The sequence below is a fragment of the Dreissena polymorpha genome, chromosome 2 (assembly GCF_020536995.1).
Source record: "Dreissena polymorpha isolate Duluth1 chromosome 2, UMN_Dpol_1.0, whole genome shotgun sequence".
NCBI classification, from domain to species: domain Eukaryota; kingdom Metazoa; phylum Mollusca; class Bivalvia; order Myida; family Dreissenidae; genus Dreissena; species Dreissena polymorpha.
Genome location: NC_068356.1, coordinates 40,376,986 through 40,398,716, shown reverse-complemented (window position 1 = coordinate 40,398,716; position 21,731 = coordinate 40,376,986). Strand labels below are relative to the sequence as shown.

The 21,731-nt window shown below is 35.8% G+C and overlaps 2 protein-coding genes across 2 annotated transcripts in view; one reads left to right on the top strand and one right to left on the bottom strand.

Moving 5' to 3' along the window:
* LOC127866719 (calcium uptake protein 1, mitochondrial-like) overlaps window positions 1–917 on the bottom strand; it is a 32,999-nt gene extending 32,082 nt beyond the window's left edge. The window contains exon 1 of the mRNA XM_052407475.1: window positions 896–917. The gene's annotated coding sequence lies outside the window, so the exon portion shown is untranslated. The remainder of the gene's footprint in view (window positions 1–895) is intronic.
* LOC127866723 (proliferating cell nuclear antigen-like) lies at window positions 27–16,822 on the top strand. The gene is made up of 6 exons (XM_052407485.1): window positions 27–412; window positions 4,118–4,215; window positions 13,123–13,190; window positions 13,396–13,540; window positions 15,527–15,700; window positions 16,495–16,822. Exons 1-6 carry the CDS (start codon window positions 192–194, stop codon window positions 16,569–16,571), a joined length of 783 nt encoding a protein of 260 aa, XP_052263445.1. The 5' UTR covers window positions 27–191; the 3' UTR covers window positions 16,572–16,822.
* The last annotated feature ends 4,909 nt before the right edge of the window (window positions 16,823–21,731 follow it).

Here is a 21,731-nt window from a genome sequence, read left to right as displayed (position 1 = left end):
CTAAAAATAGGTGGCGGGAATCGGTCATTATTATTTCTGCGTAGGTCAGCCGAAACATATAGGGACAAAGAAATCTTTAATCATCGTTTTACATCGAAAGTTTGTAACGTATCTATTTATTGGGACTATTGTTTGGAAGTGAATTTTTCACAATTTTGTTGATAGTTTTTACGGTTATTAAACTATAAAAAATGTTCGAAGCCAGATTAGTGCAGGGTTCCCTGTGGAAGAAAATCATAGATGCCGTCAAAGACTTACTTCAAGAAGCAAAATGGGATTGCAACGCGAGTGGTATCACATTGCAAGCGATGGACAGTTCTCATGTAAGCTTAGTGTCGTTGAATTTGAGGAGCGAAGGATTTGACACCTACCGCTGCGACAGAAATCTTTCCATGGGAATCAATTTAGGAAGGTAGCAATTTTCCCGCCATATTTAATATTGTTTACTTGTTTAATGTATCTAACATTTATAGAATATTCGTTTGTTACGACCGATGTTAGTGTAAACTAACAACGCCTTCGAATACTTGATGTAGTTATGAATAAGCATGTCAATGAGACAACCATTCACTAACGTCCGAATATATTTCGGATATTTGTTCAGTGTCTTACTATTCCTTGGACCTTTCGTGACGTTCTCTTGCAAGTAACGTAACGCGCCTCAATTTTAATCGTGTGTAAAAGTGCCAGCACAACCTTCGTTTGCAAGCTATTCTTCCATAGTTATTTAAATTTAATGCTTATGAATTCGTCTGGTATTGTGACTAGTTGCAATAATTCAACTCTCAGCTTAGGCTGAGTTACAATGCGCTGTCTCTTGTCCATGGGTGCAAAATGTTATCAAACATGCAAGGGTTAAGGAACACTGAAACTGCAAGAACTTATTAAAGTTTACTTATCTTAACCACAAACTCATCCAAATGGTACCATTGAAGCAAGAAATAATTGATTTGTATTGACTAAGGTATTGTTTTGTACGCTGTATCAGCCATATTGGAAAATTGACCCAATATAGGTCTAGAGCTGCAAAGATTCGATCCGATTCATCGAAAATCGATTCGAAATGCTTCGATTCGATTACGATACCAAACCTACCAGATTCGATTCTTTAAAATATATACATATATACATAAATACGTAAAGAACGCTGTATTCTGACTGTTGATACGGGAAGGTGAAGGTTTTATGTTTACCTGTAATTAGGACCTGCGCGATTGGTTGCTTATTACTTTAGTCATCCAATCAATAAGCGCGTTACGGTCTACTTTCGGAAAAAGCGTCAAAATGGCTGAACAAGTTGTTTCCGACAAATTGAAATTATCAGATGCGCCTAAGTGTGGCAATATTTTGGGTTTGGTAGCCCTACTGATAAAGCAAAGTGTAAACTGTACTTCACGGATGTGGCGTACGCAAAGTCCGGCTTAACCACTAATCTAATGCAACATGTCAAACAAAAACATAACGTTGATTTAGCAGGACTAAGAGGTCGCACAAGTGCAACTTCTGAAGTCGCGAGCCAGAAAAGTAGTTCTATTTCTGTTGGAATTTTGTTAAGTTTATCAGAGAATGTGATTTGTCCTACAGGTAACAGGTGATGCTGTCATGTCACAATGGCAGACATGCTTATTGCGGTTTTGGGTAAAAGTATTATGTGATAGTACTACCATTCAACTGATTCCAGATACGTTCTTATGATTATTTATTTATTTTTTATATTATTGTGTAATTAACACAATCTTCTAGTCAGAAGTTTTTATATTAAAATTCCTAATTCGTTTTTCTTTTTAATGTGTTTTATTGAATTCACATTTGAACAGAAATGTTAATTTTGAGGCATAAGAGTGAATATATGATAAAACTAGGTTTAAAGATGAATCGAATCGAAAAAATCGGTATCGGAGTGTCTGAAATCGAAATCGAATCGAATCGAGCTGTTGGTGAATCGTTGCAGCTCTATATAGGTCAGGTCGCATTACACCAATATTTTGTACGCCGCGTTGTGTTGGAGCCAAAAAGTCGATAACGATGTGGTCACAGGTACTTGAATTTTTTTTGGTCCTTTCATATATAATAAGAGTAAAGGTATCCAACGATGATTTCACAGGTGTATTGAATAACACAATGCAACAGCATAAACGATCATACAATGCACACTTATGTGGTTGAGATTGCCAGCAGGAAGGGTCCATCTATGATAAAACACCTTTTATTTGATGAAAATCGTCCGGGTATGTCCAAAACAGCCAAAAGTTTCACAAATAGCACCCCAAAATGAAAGTGTGTAATTGCAGACGTCCAGCTGTCAGTAATGAATGAAGGCGATTTTCGGTCGATTGTTCACACTTAAACAAGAACTTTGCTATAAACTCCACATACGTTTGTCATTTACTCAGTTTGCCATCGAACTACGTCGTTCTTTGGTAACGGCACAATAAAAATACTCAGAAAAAGTAGAAAATACACCAAATATTATATTTTATGTTCAGGGATTTCAATAGATTTTAAAAACCAGGAGTCAATGACCCCTGGACTGAAATTTTGAGGAGTCAAATTGAAAAATGCTGGGGTCAATTTTGAAGCGCGTCAATTGTGTTTTTGTCTGTATGATTAATTTTTTTAGATAAAAATATGCTCTAAGAGTAACATAATATCTTAAAAAGTTATATTGCTTTATTAAATAACAATACCATGATAAAAAACACAACATATTTTAATGAATAGGTACATTAAAATCTACTTCCTTTTAAAACAATTAAGTCTTAACGCATTTAAGTAATTTAAGACAGTGATTTTTTTTGCCCAAAATTACCACCGATTTTCGGCTTCTTCCCAATCGCAAAATTCCACGTTTTTTCCCAAAAATCTGACAAAAATGTCCCCAAAAAAAGCCCAATTTTCAAAAAAAAAACATTTTTTTTTTTTTTAAAGTCTCATGACTTAATTATGATTTCTTAACTCTAGATCTCAACTTTATTTTTTAAACATCCTACAAAGTATTTAACCTTAATTTAGTCCTTTTTGTCATAAATAATTCCCAAATTTGCCACTTTTATTGATTAAAAAAAAATCCCTATTTGACCAGACTCCTTTTCCCAAAATGGCTAGAAAACCCTCTGAATATGCACTTAAAAACAATATTAATTCTGTTACTTATAATAATATTTATAATACTTAATTTTTCCCAATTTCATGGTTTATCGCGCTATTTTTCCCAATTTCACGGTTTATCGCGCTAATTTTCCCAATTCAAATGGCACAGGCTGTAACAAATAAATGCAAAAAAAATCACTGTAAGATATGTACCGGTAGCACCTTTTCATCACATATTTATCGTCATTATATTATCATCATCCCTATGATAGCTTTTCTAACAAAACACAAAAGGCATGGAACATCTAGTATATCTATTACTGTTTATCCAAATACTACACATGTCCGAAATATGTTAGTATAAAAAATTAACTGTGATTCATGTTTATATAAGATGGGTGTTACTGGTAATTATCGCTGGATTAACAAACTGACAAAACTCGCTGGACTTACTAGTGGATCTATGTAATTAATAGACCTTTGATCAATTTTGTTTTTTCTTAAATTACTTTTGCCGACTTATTTTAACCGTGCCGTCTGCAAGTCTGCAAAAAAAACCTGAAATTATCAGATGGTCAATCAATTATCACGTTATCGCTGCTGCTAATTACCCAGTTAGTGCACACGCACTATTTAGAAGGTGACGTGTATTAAAGGAGATGAGGTAAGATAAACAACGCCCGGGGTATTCCCTCAATTATAGACAGAGTTTCAAATACTGAAACATTAATTTCAATTAGGAGCACAGTGGGATTTATTACCATGGAACTCGAGATATTAACTGACTGATGCATGGGTCAAATTTTTGATGCGTCAAAATGACGCACGGCAGAAAAAAGTGTTGCGTCAAAAACGAGTCATTTTTAATTTGCTCGCGTCAAAACGCAGGATTCTGCGTCTATTGAAATCCCTGTGTAATTATCCAAAATTTCACATTTGGGACAATTGACACCCCTGTAGACAGTGACTCTGTACTTTTTCTGTCATATTTTCTTATATAAAAAAGATTTCTTTTTCTTTTTTTCAGCATGGCTAAGATTATTCGGTGTGCTGGAAATGATGATGTTATAACATTGAAGACTGGCGACGATGCAGACACTGTTACTTTTGTGTTTGAATCTCCAAGTATGTATCACTTGCTTAGAATGATTGTGACCTTCATAATGATACCAGAGAATTTGTCCTTTTGTGAAGCAGAAGTTGGCAGTTGAGCATGTAAAACAATGACTGCTTAAAAAAATTAAACAGAAGAAAAATGTTTGCAAACTTTATTAGTAAAGAGCGTGTTCAAAGTGAGCTATTGTTATTGCCCTATGTCTATTTCATTTGGTGTGTCATCAACTTTTAGTTCAGTGCCCTTCCAGTGTTTTTCATCAAATCTTTATTAAACTTTGTCTAGGTTAAGATTGGGTCAACTGCATCCTAAAAGGTGATTTGTTGTAGAAACTTTGTTGGCATGTTTGTATTGAAATTTTCAAGACTTTAGTTAGGATCCTGGTTATGCATGTCAAAAACAAGTTAACTAGATAATCTCTATTGAGAGAAAACTTTGTTTCCACTCAGGGCTCTCAATCTATTTTCGACGGCAGTCCCCCACCTGAAAAGTATAAAAAAAATCCCCCAAAACTGATTTTTTTTCACCCCTCAGAAAATGAGGAAAAAAAATCGCTGATTTATAGTTGAAAATTAACTCTAAGGCCACAATAAAAATATTGTTGGTTTTCCCTTTACCGACGCTAAATTTTACAGGTGGGTAGGTAGGTAGGAAAATTATTTTATTTTATTTGAGAAATTATATTTTTAATACACTAATAGTCTATGAATATTTAAAACACTGTTATTAAAGCTCGATTGGTCATTGTCGGCTCGGGTACTACTTACATGTACCCCGGGTACTCTTTAGTATACTTACATGTACCCCGGGTACGGTTAATATACTTAATATTTAAGTCGATATTAGACTGTACCCGAGTAGTATTTCCTCCCCAAATCCGATGTTGTAAAACGCGCTTTCGATTAGCTTAAACAAACTTCTCTTTAAAAAAAACTGCATCAACATGCTTTTTGAGTATGAGTTTCGATAATATAGAAGGCCATTTTACAGAAAATTGATATAAATGCAGGTTTTTTTTTGGCCCGATTTTATAGCCGAAATTCGGCTATGTTCCCAATCCCGAAAAGTTTACTTTTTTTCCCAAAATGTGGCAAAAAATTCCCAATTACCAAAAAAAAAAAAAAAAAAAAAAATTTTTTTTTTTTTTTTTTTTTTTTTTTAAGATGTCTAATGTATATTTTATCTCAATTTTAATTCAATTACATCTAACAAAGTATTATATGATTTTGTTCTTTTAATTTGAATGATTGTAATCGGGGTTATATCAAATTTAGTGTTTCCCTAATCAGTGGACTTTTCGTGTGGAAAAAAATGCTAATGAATTTATTTTCCCAATTTCATGAAAATGCCGATAAAATTCCCAATTCCAAAGCCATGGGCTATCTTCCCAAAAAGTGGAAAAAAAACCTGAAATGTCAATATAATTAAAATTAAAAAAAAAATAGCCGACAACGACCGATTTAGCGTCAAATTTTCCGGGTACGATTAAGTATATTTATCGTACCCGGGGTACATGTAAGTATACTTAAGAGTACCCGGGGTACATGTAAGTAGTACCCGAGCCGACAATGACCAATCGAGCGTTATTAAAGCACTGTTGCAGTGTACGAAGCCCTATGTAGCTTTACATTATCTTGTTTGCTGTTTCTTGCATATATCAATATCAAATGCATGCTTGTGTGTTATAACATCAAATACGTGTTCATTATAATATGATGTTAATTACTCAAATGCATTTGTCATTATTTAACTGCCAGACAGCTTTTATTTTTAACTTCAACCTTTCCCTTCAATTGGGCTTAATTAGCATGCAACAAGCATTGAAGGAGTGTAGAAAGACAGCCCAAAGCCTTTAATGGAAAAATTCAGACATTGCGAAAGACCGTCACATTTAACAGGCCAGACTTGCCTACCAGGAGAAACAATTCACAGGCCAGTTGAAATTTTTACAGGCCTCAATTTAAAGTGTTTGACCGGTTAGTGTATAGTCTTGGCATGGCAAAGTAAATTCACGGAAAGGCAAACTGAACATAAGCATTAGTTCTTCTTGAATGCTCTGAGCTTTAATGAGTACATTCGTATAGCTCAGAAGGTCAATAGCTGGGAGTTGTATTATTGCAACTAACATTAGCATGAAAACTTGATTTGGGGAAATAAATTAAGCGTGTTAGTTTCAGTTTGTGGATATATTAACGCTTGAAACATATATACTTGAGTGTTGTCGATGCATTTAGCTAATAGACATTAATATATAAAATAAGTTTACCTTTAAATATACATTTCACTAACATGCCATTACAGTAAACTGTTTAGAGTGGCAAGCATAATAAAGCAGAATATGCACATGAATCTGATTAAACACAGATCCACTTGCATATAAATCTAATCATGTTTGCCTTTTATTTTGCATTTTCGAACAATAATCCTGTAACTGTTAGATGTATTTTTCTATAGGAGTAGACTGCATTTCAATTTTCAAACACTTGTTCTGTGACATTCAGTTCATACATTTTCAAAAAAAAGAGTTTTATTTGTATCTAAAACGTATGCTTCATCGTAGAATGACACTTTCTTTTCATTAATCCATACTAATTATATGATGTCCATTGTAAATTCGATAGTTAGTATTCAATAAGACTACTTTCGCGAACCAATAATTAAGTATAATGTCGTTTGGCCATTTTCACGGAACACCGCCGATCGCGATGCTGGTTATAGACGCTTGCATTACTGTCTATTCTGGGTTTATGAAATTCCAACCATCGGAGCGACCTAGATTGGTCAGGGGCGATAAGAATGGACAGGGATATAAATATGCGCAGAAATAAATATTGCATTCGGCTCTTTTATGATTGGCGAAAAAACGAGAAAAAAAATATGTTTTCAGAAATCGCAATAAAAATTTTTGGGTCGGGGGGTAAAAAGTGGGTCGGTCGGTAAAGGGCAAACAAACTTAATTTTAATTTAGGCCTAATATATCACTGTCCGTTATATTGTGTTGTCCAATATATCACAAATCGGCTATGGTTATGGCTCCCAAAAATGTGACAAGCATAATCCCCAAATAACATGGTTTAATCTGAGAATTTGCTGAGATAAAATCGGGTACAAGCTAGTATTTTACCCTTTTGTCACCCACTTTAATTTTCTGTTTAATCCGACATTCATTGTACATCAATGTAACACCTGTGTACTGCGATATACAATAACTCCACTTGCCAAACATCAGGTCATTTGGGGTGTTGACATTCTCTCTTGAAATTGCTTTGAACTGCTGAAACGCACCAGTGCACACATGAAGGTGTATACAAGTATTAACTGTAAATGTCAAGCCAATTCTGACCTATCTCAACAATCTTTGCGCGTTAGATACAGTGTAAACTACTTGCTTTTAATTGAGAGGCAATGCTGCCTCAGTTTGTCAAAATGCACCACTATTAAAGCCCATGCTTTCCATTACGATAAGATGACGTCATTGTTGATGATTTTGTACATGGGGTCTAATTTGTGCATGCTTTCTTGAACAATAAAACTTGGCAATTGTTTTCGGATTACAAATTTAATTATACGCATTTGAAAATACATGGAATAATGTTTTGTTTTATACCAATGAATAACATATGGATATAACACATACTTCAATAAGGGAGGATAATGGCGTGTTTTGAGATTGCCAAATTATGCTTATGCATACTTAAACATGCAATAACAGGGCTTTTTTTCCTGACTTTGTGAAGCGACCCTGGCCCCTCACTTTGTGCAAAAATGAGTCGCGAACTTGTCAAAATTGTGAAAAATTGAGTCGCTAACTTTTTAAAAATTGTGAAAAAATGAGTCGCAAACTTCTTAAAATTGTGGAAAAAAAACGAGTCGCGAACTTCTTAAAATTTTGAAATTCAAAGTTCAATACATTAGTATAATTAAAGCATGTTAAACACTTGAATATTATCAAAATTTCCTTAAATAATGCAATAAAGGCATATTTTCCTTCTATGAATACTGTATTTGATACAATAACAACACATATACATATATCAGGGTTTTCCCCAGGCCATTTAAGCGCCCCTTGCCGGGGCGCTTGAATTTCGAAATCAGAGTCCCCGGGGCGCTTGAAATTTTCCGATCAGTGTATTTTTCAGTAAAAGAAAGTGGAGATTGTCAAAAAAAAATCAAGGTTTCTCTATCAGTGTATCAAAATTCCCTGTAAGCGTTTTAAAAGAGCACTCGGTACCTACTTTCACAAGTAATCGCCATAAACACCACATGGGGTAATGGATAATCCACTGATAAGAGAATAGCCATCGTCCAATCAGTTAAGCGAATGCTTATGAGGTCGGGGTTAACTATCGACCATTATTTTTGATTGACGTCGGGCAGGAAGTAAGAGTTTATCCCAGCTTGATTAGCAAGAAGTTGTACCATTTACGTAAAATAAAACCGGTAATTAGTACAGTACAGTACATTAAAGACGGTTTTGGGCATCATCACACCTTTTTACTGTAAACAAGTGTTACCTATGACTCAAAATTAATACGAGAAATTAATTGCAAGTGGTAAACAATTAATTATTATAGCGAGTAAGTTGTGCAAATGACTCCCGGTTACAATTATGTGATCACAATTTAATTCCAGTACATGTATATTTCATCATGTCCATTTATAGAACTGATTCATCTCGTTTTTCTGACATTTATTCGAAACGTAATGCGCTTTAACAAATTTTCGTTGAATTAATTACGCACACTTGTAAATGTTTAGCCCGATAATCGATAGGAAGAAGACTGATCATGGCAACCGGCCGTGATCCTCGTGGACAACGTGAATTTCATGCATAATTCTGTCAAAACATTTATTCAACTCGTATTAAAGTGTTTAAACAAATTGTCGTTGACTTTATAACGCAACGGTTAATATTTGTTGAAATCTCAAATGGGAATAATTAAATTTGTAATCCGAAACCTATTCCCGTAAGTCGATGTTAACGTGTTTTTAATCCGAAACACACTTCCGAATGTAAATGTTACCGCAACGTTAAATATTTTTGCTTCAAATTAGCAGTGCAAATTTATTTTGTGTCGAATCTTTTTCTCAATTAAAAAGAGCGCGAAAATTATGCAGCATGTACAACGTCGCGTCATTTGCATACAAAAGCGTGCGTGTATTGAGCGTTTTAACAAGCACACAACAGGTCAGGGGATTGACGCATATTCAGAGGCAATATTTCATCAAATCTATAAATAGTCACTTAAAAAATGGCAAGGTTTGTGTTAAAGAAATAATTGAGACCTTTTATCGTAAATATTTACCAGAAAGTGATTGATAAAAACGGGATTATCGGGTAATAAATAGAAACTTGAAAAGTAGTAAGTATACAGTAATAGTCGGGTTGAAACGGATGTATTGGGCAATCGTTCGAGTCGGGATTTTACTATCTGTGCGGGAAGGTTTTAAAACAATTAAACAAAATATATAAAAAATAAAATAAATGACTGGGTTTTTTTTTTTGAAGAGTCCTAGCACACCAAATGCTATGTTAGCGTTTCCGATCGCCAAAATCGCCAAAGGCGATTGAATCTTTCAGCTGGCGATTAAAGTTTAAAATGTGAATGAAAATGGCGATTGCAAAAAACCCTGATATTTCTCTATAAGTATATAATATTCCATACTTTTAAAGAGAACTCGGTACCGATTTCCACATGTAATCGCCATAAAAGCTCCAGGTGGTAATAGATAGTCCACTGATAAGAGATAACCGGATGCCCTTATCGTATATTCAAGCCACATAACACACTACACAGTCATGTATGCTGACAGATGCATCACAGGAAATTTTCGGGTAACTTTCCAGTCGCCAAACTGTGATATTTAACGTCCAATCGGTTACGAGAATGTTTATGGAAGCGGAGTTATATAGCGATTATTATTTTTGATTGACGTCGGTTACTCGTGTAGTAAGCGTTTATCGCAGGTTTATTAACAATGAATCACAGTTGTAGCATTATCACGTGATACAAAACCGGTAAATAAAGCAGTACATTAAAGCAGGGGTTTTTTTTACTAAGAAAGTGACGCCGATATTCGGCGTCTTCCCCTACCAGAATTTTTCCCCTCAAAATACAATTTCCCCACCAAAAATATCATTTTTCACCAAAATATAATATTTTCTCTCAAAGAAATGTTTATTTTTCCTTTGGGCATTCGACAATTATCCAATTTGCACCATGTACAACGATCTTTCTCTCTCTCTCCAGACGAACACAAAAAATCTGGGAATCCCAGTTATTCTAAATATAGCTCTTAAATAACGTTATGTAAACTGGGCAACTAATCGTAATAATCATGTGACTATTTAACTGGATACCGGTCTTGCGCAAGAAGGGTGTTTCGTCAATAAATTACCAGAAAGCAGTCGAATTTTCATCCGGGCTATGTGCAAGCCAAGATATAAACGTGAAAACAGAAAAAAATGTCTCACAATTGGCGTTTTTACACAAACAAAATAAAACATTCGGAATTGGAAGATACTGAACGCATCGAGGCATTTTTTAAGGCATTTTTTAAGAAAGAATCATCGAAAACCGTTATAACCCATCAGGATTCTGAGGTAATCAACATAGAACATTGTGAAAGTGAAAGTAGACAATCGGCAGCTGCTGCTCCTTTCCCTTCCAATACTGTAGCAGATCAAGATCGTCAACCCATTCATCATGAAATTGAAATCACAAAATTGACATCGTCCCCCGGCCCCAGTACAGAAATATAGTTGAAAACATTTCCCATAATTAGATCTACACCTGCAACTTAATTAAGGACTTTGACTTTAATACGTGTTAAATGTGTTTAAGAACAAAAAGGACGAGACAAGCCTCTTTTGATGAGTTATGGACATTGAAATGAACAGTTTTTATTTTTTCCCCTAATGTGTCTCTTTCGCACTCTTTTTTTCCCCCTTCACCCAGCGTCCAGCGTCTTCCCCTTTCTCTAAAAAAAACCCCTGTAAAGGCGGTTTCGGGCATCATCATCACACCTATTTACCGTACTGTAAACAATCATTAATTATGTGAAGTTAATTGCAATTGGTGAGCAGTGTAAATTTACTTACGGCGAGTAAGTTGTGAAAAACAAAACACGTTAATAATTTGATGCGGTAACAAATTAAATCCAGTGCATGTATATTTTATCATGTCTATTTGTAGCACTGATATACACCGTTTTTCTACAGCCACGTGATAATAACTATTCACTATGCATTAATACTGGTATGCCATGTAGAACCCGAGAAAGAGCGAGAAATTATTGCTGTCGTCTGCAATGCCAAGTTCTACGCATGCAAAGCATGCATTTTTAAAAACAGACGATGTGTGACTAAATATAGTCTAGCCGCTCAGTACATGCAGTATTTAAGACTTACAAATTTACCGGTACGTTTGAATAAATTATATATTGCAACTATGGAAAAATATGTCAATTCAAGAATACATTGCAGTAAATGTATTTTGCAAGAATCAAGAAGCACCAGACTACGGCAAAAATTATTGGGAGAAGGGGGGGGCGAAAAGGAGTTACGCAAGACCCACCCAATCAAAGACCAGTGCATATCTGAAAGTTCTAACATTGTATAACGTTTATGCCAGTGCATGAAAATAAATATAAATGAAAAATAAAAATAAAAACATGAAATTATTTGATTTCACGTAACAAATAATTTATTTAAATGCGACTTCATTGATAATTTAATACAATCGTTATTGATACCTATAGATGCATGATAATGATAATGTCGTTCATTGAGCAAAAAAGGTTGTAATGTGGGTCGTCATCGTAGTGCTGAAATTTGGCTACTAATTTTTTTCCTTAGTGCCAACCTAGAAATGACGTCTTTTGAAGCTGTAATGCACCACAGAACGTGAATTGACACGTTAAATAAATAAAAAAAATCAACGTCGGGAGGGGACACCCCTTCCGAACCACCCCTAGCAGCCCCGGAGCGCCTGACAAAAATCCTGTGGAAAGCACTGATATATCTGATTTGCAAAACATTCTTGTACCAAATGCAACTAAAATACCTTGTCCCAACACTTCTTTACCACAGGAATAACATTTATAAACATAGAACATTTCAAGGGCTCATAACTCAGACATGTTCTGGACTTGACAGCTTTAGAACTCATTTTACTCTTGAAAATGTCAATAATTCTCTCAATATCTGAAGAGGAAAATTCCTTCTTCATGATAATTTTCATGTTTTGTGAGCCTGACCATCGCCAGTGCATGATGATCTCCCTGGGAGGTTGTCATTTGATCTGAAACATTAGGTATACATTGAACAACAGTTCTTTTGTAAGAAATGTAAACAGGCTATTTTATTTTTTCACATTTTTTCACAAAGCATAAATTATAAGACTACATACAAAGTTTGAATCATGAATATGCGTAATGAATATGCATTTAAATTAAAAAAAAATATATATAAAGGGACCACAATATCACTTTAACCAAGATTCACAATCGTTATTTAAACAGATACAAATAAGTCTCGGTCATCAATATAGTTTTGACTAGCTTCCATCAATACATAAGCCGCGGCAGATGCTTTCAATTTTATCAAATGATTTTCCTTATAATGTTATCAATGTGCATGGGAAGCTTAACTACCTTGAGGAGATGCACATGTTATTTGTGGGTTCTGGTAAGATGATTTATTTAGAGAGTTATGGCCCTTTGAAATTTTTAAGTTGCTCAACCATCAATCATTTTATTTTGTCAAGTTATGCCCCACAAGACGTTTCCTTTTATCTAAATATATAGTGCAATATTGTGACAAAAAACAACTTTGGGGAGCTTCACCACTCTCCGACGGTTTCTTGTTTTTCTAGCTGGCAACAATAAAATGACAATTCTATTTCTGTTCCTTTCAGATAATGAAAAAGTGTCTGATTACGAGATCAGGCTACTAGATCTGGACACCGAACATCTTGGTATTCCAGTGAGTTTTCATGTTTTGCATGGTAAATAACGATGGTTCAGTAGTGTAGAGGCTCTGATCTGCGTTGGTCATTTTGTGTTGATTATGGTTTGAACATGACCTCTTTACAAATCATGCATTTAACTATATATGTAAAGATCTATTGTTTTAAACATAAAAATTGCATGAAATTCTTGTAAATCTGCATTATAAATGTTCCATTTAGGAAACTGAGTACAGCTGTGTTGTGAAGATGCCCTCGGCTGAATTTCAACGCATATGTAGAGACCTGAGTCAGATTGGAGAATCGGTTGTAATATGCTGTACCAAGGAGGGTGTCAAATTTTCTGCAACTGGTGATCTTGGAACAGGTTTGTTTTATTTTCGCTTGATGAATTTTCTTTTTAGCTCAACTGTTTTTGGAGAAAACCCGAGGTATTGTATAGCCAGCTCGTTGTTCGGCAACCGCCGTCTGTATCGTGCTAAAACCTTGACATTTGCTCTAAAATCAAAGTGCTTCCACCTACAACTTTGAAACTTCATATGCAGATGCACCGGGACGAGTTTTACATGCCACACCCATTTTCGGGTCACTGTCAAAGGTCACTGTGACCTCTAATAAGTTCTGACAGACTTTCATTTATTCAAAACTGCACGCACAGCCGAGCATTGGCTGCCGCTATACGGTGCTCTGGTTTAAGTTAAACATCTTGCTGTGGTGGGATGCTTTAAATTACAATAATGTGAACTAGAAATGGCGCGGCAGAGGTCGATGCGTATCCCTACGCCACATGTTTGACTTGGGCACCCAAGGGTTGCTAATGAGGCCTTGCATAGTTTAGATTGACCGTATTGTCATTAGAGAAGTTCAGTATTGATAGGAAGTGAATCGGTGTAGAAATGGATAAGTTGTAGTAGAAGGCAATTTTGGGTGGGTGTGGCCTATGTGGGCGGGGCGCCCCAGGGTTGGTAATGGGGCCATGCAAAGTTGAGATTGACCGTATTGTCATAAGAGAGGTTCAGTATCAATGTGAAGTGAATCTGTGTAAAAATGAAGAAATTACAGTAAAAAGCAATTTTGTGTGGGTGGGGCGCCCCAGGGTTGGTATTGGGGCATGCATAGTTGAGATTGACCGTATTGTCATAAGAGAGGTTCAGTATGAATTTGAAGTTAATCTGTGTAGAAATAAAGAAGTTAATGTAAAATAACATTTAACTAGAAATGGCGGGGCAGAGGCCGACGCGTATCCCCACGCCGCATGTTTGAACCAGGGGCGCCCCAGGGTTGGCAGGGCCCTCACTACTTTGGGGGAAGGGGTCTGCAGTCTTTAGGAGGGGGAATTTTCGCGGCGTTTCCCTTTTTGGGGGATTTTTATGCCCCCCACTATAGTAGTGGGGGACATATTGTTTTTGCCCTGTCTGTTGGTTGGTTTGCGCCAACTTTAACATTTGCAATATTGAAGATGGCAACTTGATATTTGGCATGCATATGTATCTCATGGAGCTGCACATTTTGAGTGGTGAAAGGTCAAGGTCATCCGTCAAGGTCAAATACATGGGTCAAAATCGCTCATTTAATGTACACTTTTGCAGTATTTCAATATTCAAGATAGCAACTTGATGTTTGGCATGCATGTGTATCTCATGGAGCTGCACATTTTGAGTGGTGAAAGGTCAAGGTCATCCTCAAGGTCAGGCCAAAATTATGTGGACAAAATCGCTCATTTTATGAGTACTTTTGCAATATTGAAGATAGCAACTTGATATTTGGCATGCACGTGTATCTCATGGAGCTGCACATTTTGAGTGGTGAAAGGTCAAGGTCATCCTTCAACAGGGAATTTTCTGCCTATTTTGGGAAAAGGAGTCTGACCAAATTGGGAATTTTTATCAACAAAATTGTCCATTTTGGGAATTTTCGAGTCAATGAAACGGTCAATTTGGGAATTTTATCATGCTTAAATAAGTGGTTTTACAAAAAAAACATGTTTTTATTTGTTATTTTGTCTTCAAAAACAAACACTGTAATAGGCCATATATGGCTTCAAAGCGGCGCAGTAGGGAGCATTGTGTTTCTGAGAAACACAATAATCTCTTGTTTCGCATAGTATTAACGTTTATGACTAGTGTCAGTACAAACAAAAATAACTGGAACTGGAAACAGCCCTATGATTTAAATCTTCGGTGTTATTTTACCCAAATTAATCGGGTTCAAGGATCGCACTTTTTTTTTTTTTTGTATTAGTAAACTCTAAGGAGTTCAATTTTGAAAAGAACTGGCTGCAACTTTTGCATTTGGTGCAAACATGGAAATAACATGGGATTCTTATATTTATAATATATTGTTTTATTTGCAGGAAATATCAAACTTGCACAAAACTCCAGTGCTGACAAGGAAGAAGAAGCAGTCATAATCGAGATGAACCAGGCTGTAACACTTACCTTTGCCTTGCGCTATCTGAATTTCTTCACCAAGGCTACTCCCATATCTGGACAAGTGACACTATCCATGTCTGCTGATGTACCTTTAGGTAAGTGGACAAGGGGTTGCATTTACTTACTGCTTGTTTCAGTCACAATATTAGTTACTATAACCCCCGTCAAAAGTAAAGAACGGATATCTGATCACCATGGATGTGCATCATTCTGTCTGTAGATGAGCCTACACTTGTACTCTTAAACTCAAATCAAATTTGCTAGAATTGTGATTAAAAGTTGTGTATGTGCAATTTTAAAGGACTTACTCTAAAAACTCACTGGTATAAAGATTTGTAGCACAAATATAAATCTCTGTACCTACAGCATCCAGAACTTGTATTTGGAATTCAACAATTTATATAAGCTGCTACTTTGTTTTACCAAGTAGGGAAATATCTTGCATGATATAGCAGGGCCCTCCAGCTCCTTTCTCCTTTTCCGTCCACCCTGATGCCCCTCTTGAATGATGATTTGTGGGCATAGGTTCCCACAGACAATGGTGGGTGCTATGTTTACATGTTGTTTTGCTAAAGTTTAGGTAAATGGTTCCTTGTACTTGAATATAGTGAGAAGAGCAAATGAAACTGGACTGAGGGATCGTTTTCATGCCACATAAAATGTTAAAGAAATGAACTCTGAGGAATAAGTTTTATGGGGGGGGGGTTAACAAACATTATGTTGAAGGAATTGTTTGAGAGGATGTAGCCCTACATGATGAAAATTTATTTTAGTGGAGAAACATTGTCCTTGATAGGCCAGTGCAGACTGCTGGAGCTAATCTGGAACGACACTTAACGCAAATGCATCAAGCCTCGTTTTCACCCAGTAAGGCACTTTTGTATTTCAGTTGTGGAGTACAAGGTTGCAGATATGGGCTACCTCCGCTTCTACCTGGCCCCCAAGATGGAGGATGCAGACGACTGAGCACCTGTCGGCCATGGATGAACACAACTGTTTCAGTTGACTTCATTATTTAAGTTTGAACTTGATCCAATAAGGGACTAATCGATACTTTTGATGAAATGTCTTACAAGTGCTATTAACAAATCAGATTGTTCACTTGCAATTATTGGCATGCGACATTCTGTGTAAATATGATGTTTTGCCAATCATGAACAATTCAGAGTAACATGTAATGTTTTGTTGTCTATTGTGCATAAATTATTGGAATTTCACTCAGTCTGTTGATGTATTCCTTGATTTCACAACGTTAATTATTGATCTGTAGAAAATGGACTCCATATTTAATAAAAAATATTAAAAATAATTTATGAATAAAACTTGAAAGTGCTGGTCATCAAAGTGGTTGTTGGTGTGTTGTTTAAATCATATCACAGCCTGCTTTGATGAGCTTGCTTTTCATATTTCTCCAAGATGTGTATTTCATGTGCCTCTGTGGATGATGCTTTACAAAAACCAGGTATGTTTGAATGCTGTGTAAGGACGCTTGTGCGCCGTAAAACAGGGCTTGGGTGAAGATATGCCGTAGGAGTAAACATTTTTAGAAAACCATTGAATAGCTTCATGAAGAGATGCTGTTTTAAATAGGACGACGGCCAGGTTCTTATACAGAAGAATCTGAACACTACCAGATAACATTCTCATAAATAAAAGTGCTACAATGTACAAGAGTTAAGAAGTTGCCATGCAAGTTGCGGAGGACTGGACCGAAGTATTGGATAAGCCACCTATGTTGCTGTGATGCATAGCTTTTAACTGTATCACAGCTGGCTTAGGTGAGCTGAACCAAGATATACCATCATATGATACAACTGATCAGTGCAGAGTACTTTTATGAGCAGGACAGTCAATAATCACTAAAGGATTAAGGTCGTGAGAAATTTTGGAACAAAATCAAGCAGAATTCCATTGAACACCTCGAAAAACTGCTGTACTCGCAGGTGGTTAATGTGTGGCTATGATATTAAATAGTGAGAACATCATTTTGAATGATAAATTATAACGAAAATTCAACTTTTCTGGGAAAACAATTCGCTATCAAATATTATAACAATGTATTCAACTCAAAATGACCCGAAAACGAGGTGCATCGCTTTGAACAGCAATAACTTCAATTGTGCTGCGATTTTCATTAAATTTGTCTTTTTCAACGCAAAAATGAATTCCTTTCTGGAAATGTGCATATCTTAGATTTTTACAAATGCTGGGCCAAATTTTAAGAAAAAAACGATACACAACTTGCGTGACCTACTTGTCGATCAGACACGCTGTAAGACTGAAATCTTCATGGAGTAAAGGGCATTTTCCATGCAAAGTTCACGGACCTCCATACGATAATGCGATAAAACGTATGAAAAAACATTAAAACTGTGCTTGCAGCAAGCACGTTACATTATGCATCAAAACTAACTGTCCAGCGCCGTTTGAAACCATTGATTAAATACATTTCAAATAAACAGGCATTTTAAATAAGAGTGATTATATTGGTCCAATGCGAAGGTGCGTCATACACCTGAAGATTTTATTCATGAATCGGGGGTCTGATCGCTGTCAAGTAGGTCACACGAGTTGTGTATCTTGTTTTTTCTTAAAATTTGACAGCATTTGTAGAAATATTTCAAGACATGTACATTTCCAGACAGGAAATTTATTTCTGCGTTCATGAATAAGACTGGATTCATGAAAATAGCTGCCAATCTATTTCACGTTGGTTCAATAAATTCACCATGATTTGTGTATGTGAGAGCAGGGAACGATAACTCCGCATGTAGAAAGGTTACACAGCCCTTAATCACGCGCGCAAACTCAAAAAAGCTTCCCTGAGCACAATGTGCTCATGGTGAAGCTTTTGTAATGGAACGCCAATGCTGCCTTCTGATGGCACCGGTCTTTTATGTTCTGTGCATTTACTAAGTTATTTTGTGTAAACTACTACCTGTCCTGAGGCTGTAGAAACATCATTTTGTTATGTACATTTTTAGCTCGCCTGAGCACAACGTGCTCATGGTGAGTTTTTGTGATCGCCTTTTGTGCGTTGTGCGACGTCAACATTTGCCTTGTTCACTCTCAAGAGGCCACATTTATTGTCCAATCTTCATGAAATTTTGGTCAGAAGATTGGTTTCAATGATATCTTGGATGAGTTCAAAAATGGTTACGTTTGCTTGAAAAACATGGCTGCCAAGGGGCAGGGCATTTTTCCTTATATGGCTATAGCAAAATCTTGTTAACACTCTAGAGGCCACATTTTTTGTCCGATCCTCCTGAAACATGGTCAGAAGATTCATCCCAATGATATCTTGGACAAGTTCGAAAATGATGTCGGTTGGTTGAAAAACATGGCCACCAGGGAGCGGGGCATTTTTCCTTATATGGCTATAGTAAAACCTTGTTAACACTCTATAGAGGCCACATTTATTTTCCGATCTTCATGAAACTTGCTCAGATGATTTGTCCCAATGATATCTTGGATGAGTTCAAAAATGGTAACCTTGGCTTGAACAACATGGCTGCCAAGGGGCGGGGCATTTTTCCTTATATGGCTATATATGGCTAAAGTAAAATCTTGTTAACTTTCTAGTTTGCTCAATCTTCATAAAATTTGGTCAGAAACTTTGTTTCCTGTGTAGTAAAGTTTGGTTTTATTAGCCGGATTTTTTTCGAAAAAATCTCGGCTTATAGATTGATGTTGTCGGGCGGGCGGGGTGGCGGCGTGCTCGAAAATGTTAAAGTTCTTATTTCATGGTATAACTTTGGTATGCTTGGACCTAGAGTCTTCAAACTTGACATGAAGGTTGGCCAGGATTAACAGATGACCACTGGTCATTTCAAGGTCATTCATTTGAAGGTCAAGGTCACTGTGACCTTCAATATAAAAAATGTTAAAGTTCTTATAACTTTGGTATGCTTGGACCTAGAGTCTTGAAACTTGACATGAAGATTGGCCATAACTAGTTAGTAACCACTGGTCATTTCAAGGTCATTCATTTGAAGGTCAAGGTCACTGTGACCTTGAATGTAAAAATGTTAAAGTTCTTATTTCATGGTATAACTTTGGTATGCTTGGACCTAGAGTCTTCAAACTTGACATGAAGGTTGGCCAGGATTAACAGATGACCACTGGTCATTTCAAGGTCATTCATTTGAAGGTGAAGGTCACTGTGACCTTCAATATAAAAATGTTAAAGTTGTTATAACTTTGGTATGCTTGGACCTAGAGTCTTGAAACTTGACATGAAGGTTGGCCAGAACTAGTAAGTAACCACTGGACATTTCAAGGTCATTCATTTGAAGGTCAAGGTCACTGTGACCTTGAATGTAAAAATGTTAAAGTTCTTATTTCATGTTATAACTTTGGTATGCTTGTACATAGAGTCTTCAAACTTGAAATAAAGATTGGCCAGTACTAGAAGATGACCACTGGTCATTTAAATGTCATTCATTTGAAGGTCAAGGTCACTGTGACCTTAAATGTTAAAATTGTTATAACTTTGGTATGCTTGGACATAGAGTCTTCAAACTTGACATGAAGGTTTGCAAGCACACTTAGATGACCACTGGTCATTTCAAGGTCATTCATTCTAAGGTCAAGGTCACTGTGACCTTGAATGTAAAAATGTTAAAGTTCTTATAACTTTGGTAGGTAAAAATGTTAAAGTTCTTATTCCATGTTATAACTTTGGTATGCTTGTACCTAGAGTCTTCAAACTTGACATAAAGGTTGGCCAGTACTAGAAGATCACCACTGCTCATTTCAATGTCATTCATTTGAAGGTCAAGGTCACTGTGACCTTCAATGTTAAAATGTTAAAATTGTTATAACTTTGGTATGCTTGGACCTAGAATCTCAAACTTGACGTAAAGGTTTGCAAGCACACTTAGATGACCACTGGTCATTTCAAGGTCATTCATTTCAATGTCATTCATTTGAAGGTCAAGGTCACTGTGAACTTAAATGTTAAAATGTTAAAATTGTTGTAACTTTGGTATGCTTGGACCTAGAATCTCAAACTTGACGTAAAGGTTTGCAAGCACACTTAGATGACCACTGGTCATTTCAAGGTCATTCATTTGAAGGTCGAGGTCACTGTGACTTTAAGTATTGCATTGACAAAAACACGAAAGGTACTTTCCTGTCATTTAAATCAAAAATCCGGCTTCAATGCGGTCATCTCCGACCGCGGAACTCTTGTTATGTCAATATTATGTAAAATTAACTGTATTGTGTTATCTTTCATAACACAGAATTTTCATAGTTAACATAACTGTTTTAGTCATTAACACTTATGATGAGCCTTTACTCAAAAAAAGACAACATGTACATGATTTTGCAGTATTTATCCAGTATTTATCTCCCTTGTTTAACCTGGTTCAGTAATCTATTTTTAGTTCTGCTCTGGAAGTTGGGAAGATATTGATCATTGATAAATGCACTGTTCTGAGGGAAAATTGACTACTCTGCCATTGATCTGTTCTGAACTGTATAAAATAAGCTGTTTTGGCTGATTAAAACACCTTGATGCTTTCTTGATAAGTTAACAGCTCTTGAAAAAGGTTGGAATTTTGAAATGATTAAACTCTAAATTATTTTTAACACCAGCATCAAGACATTTTGGCATTATTTTCTAAATTATTCTTATTGTTTAGATAATTTTTATTTGGCATTTTCTAAATTAGAAAGACTATTTTATTTCAATAACTTTAGTAATTTTTTCTTATTTTTACATTTGATTTACTGAAGTTTCCTAATCTTCATAAATATTGTTCTTTAGATTAAATTAGACCTATTTTGTAAACTAGATTTTTGAAGCACTTTCTAGACTAACAGTAACTTATATTTATATCAAGTTTTTTTTTGACAGATTTTGAACTTCTTTTTACATACATTCAGGTATTTGCTGCATGTTGTTCATTTTTGTAACGATACTTAGATTCTTTAGACTTTGCTTGTATCTGTTCTTCATTTACGAGTTCTTGGAATAAAAATTAGTTATTTTTGTTAAAGCTGCCTCGGTTTTCACTTATAAATAAATTGTTGTGTATTTAGGCGTCCCTGACTGAACTCCTTTAGTAAATTGAATAACAACCAGTCAGTATAGTCATCCTGACGGGAAATAAGAGTTCG

Excerpts from the sequence above, each read along its gene's own strand:
- LOC127866723 (XM_052407485.1), top strand. The coding sequence starts at position 192 with ATGTTCGAAGCCAGATTAGTGCAGGGTTCCCTGTGGAAGAAAATCATA. Across the intron at positions 413-4,117 it reads ATGGGAATCAATTTAGGAAG|CATGGCTAAGATTATTCGGT; the intron begins GTAGCAATTTTC and ends TCTTTTTTTCAG. Across the intron at positions 13,191-13,395 it reads CCGAACATCTTGGTATTCCA|GAAACTGAGTACAGCTGTGT; the intron begins GTGAGTTTTCAT and ends TGTTCCATTTAG.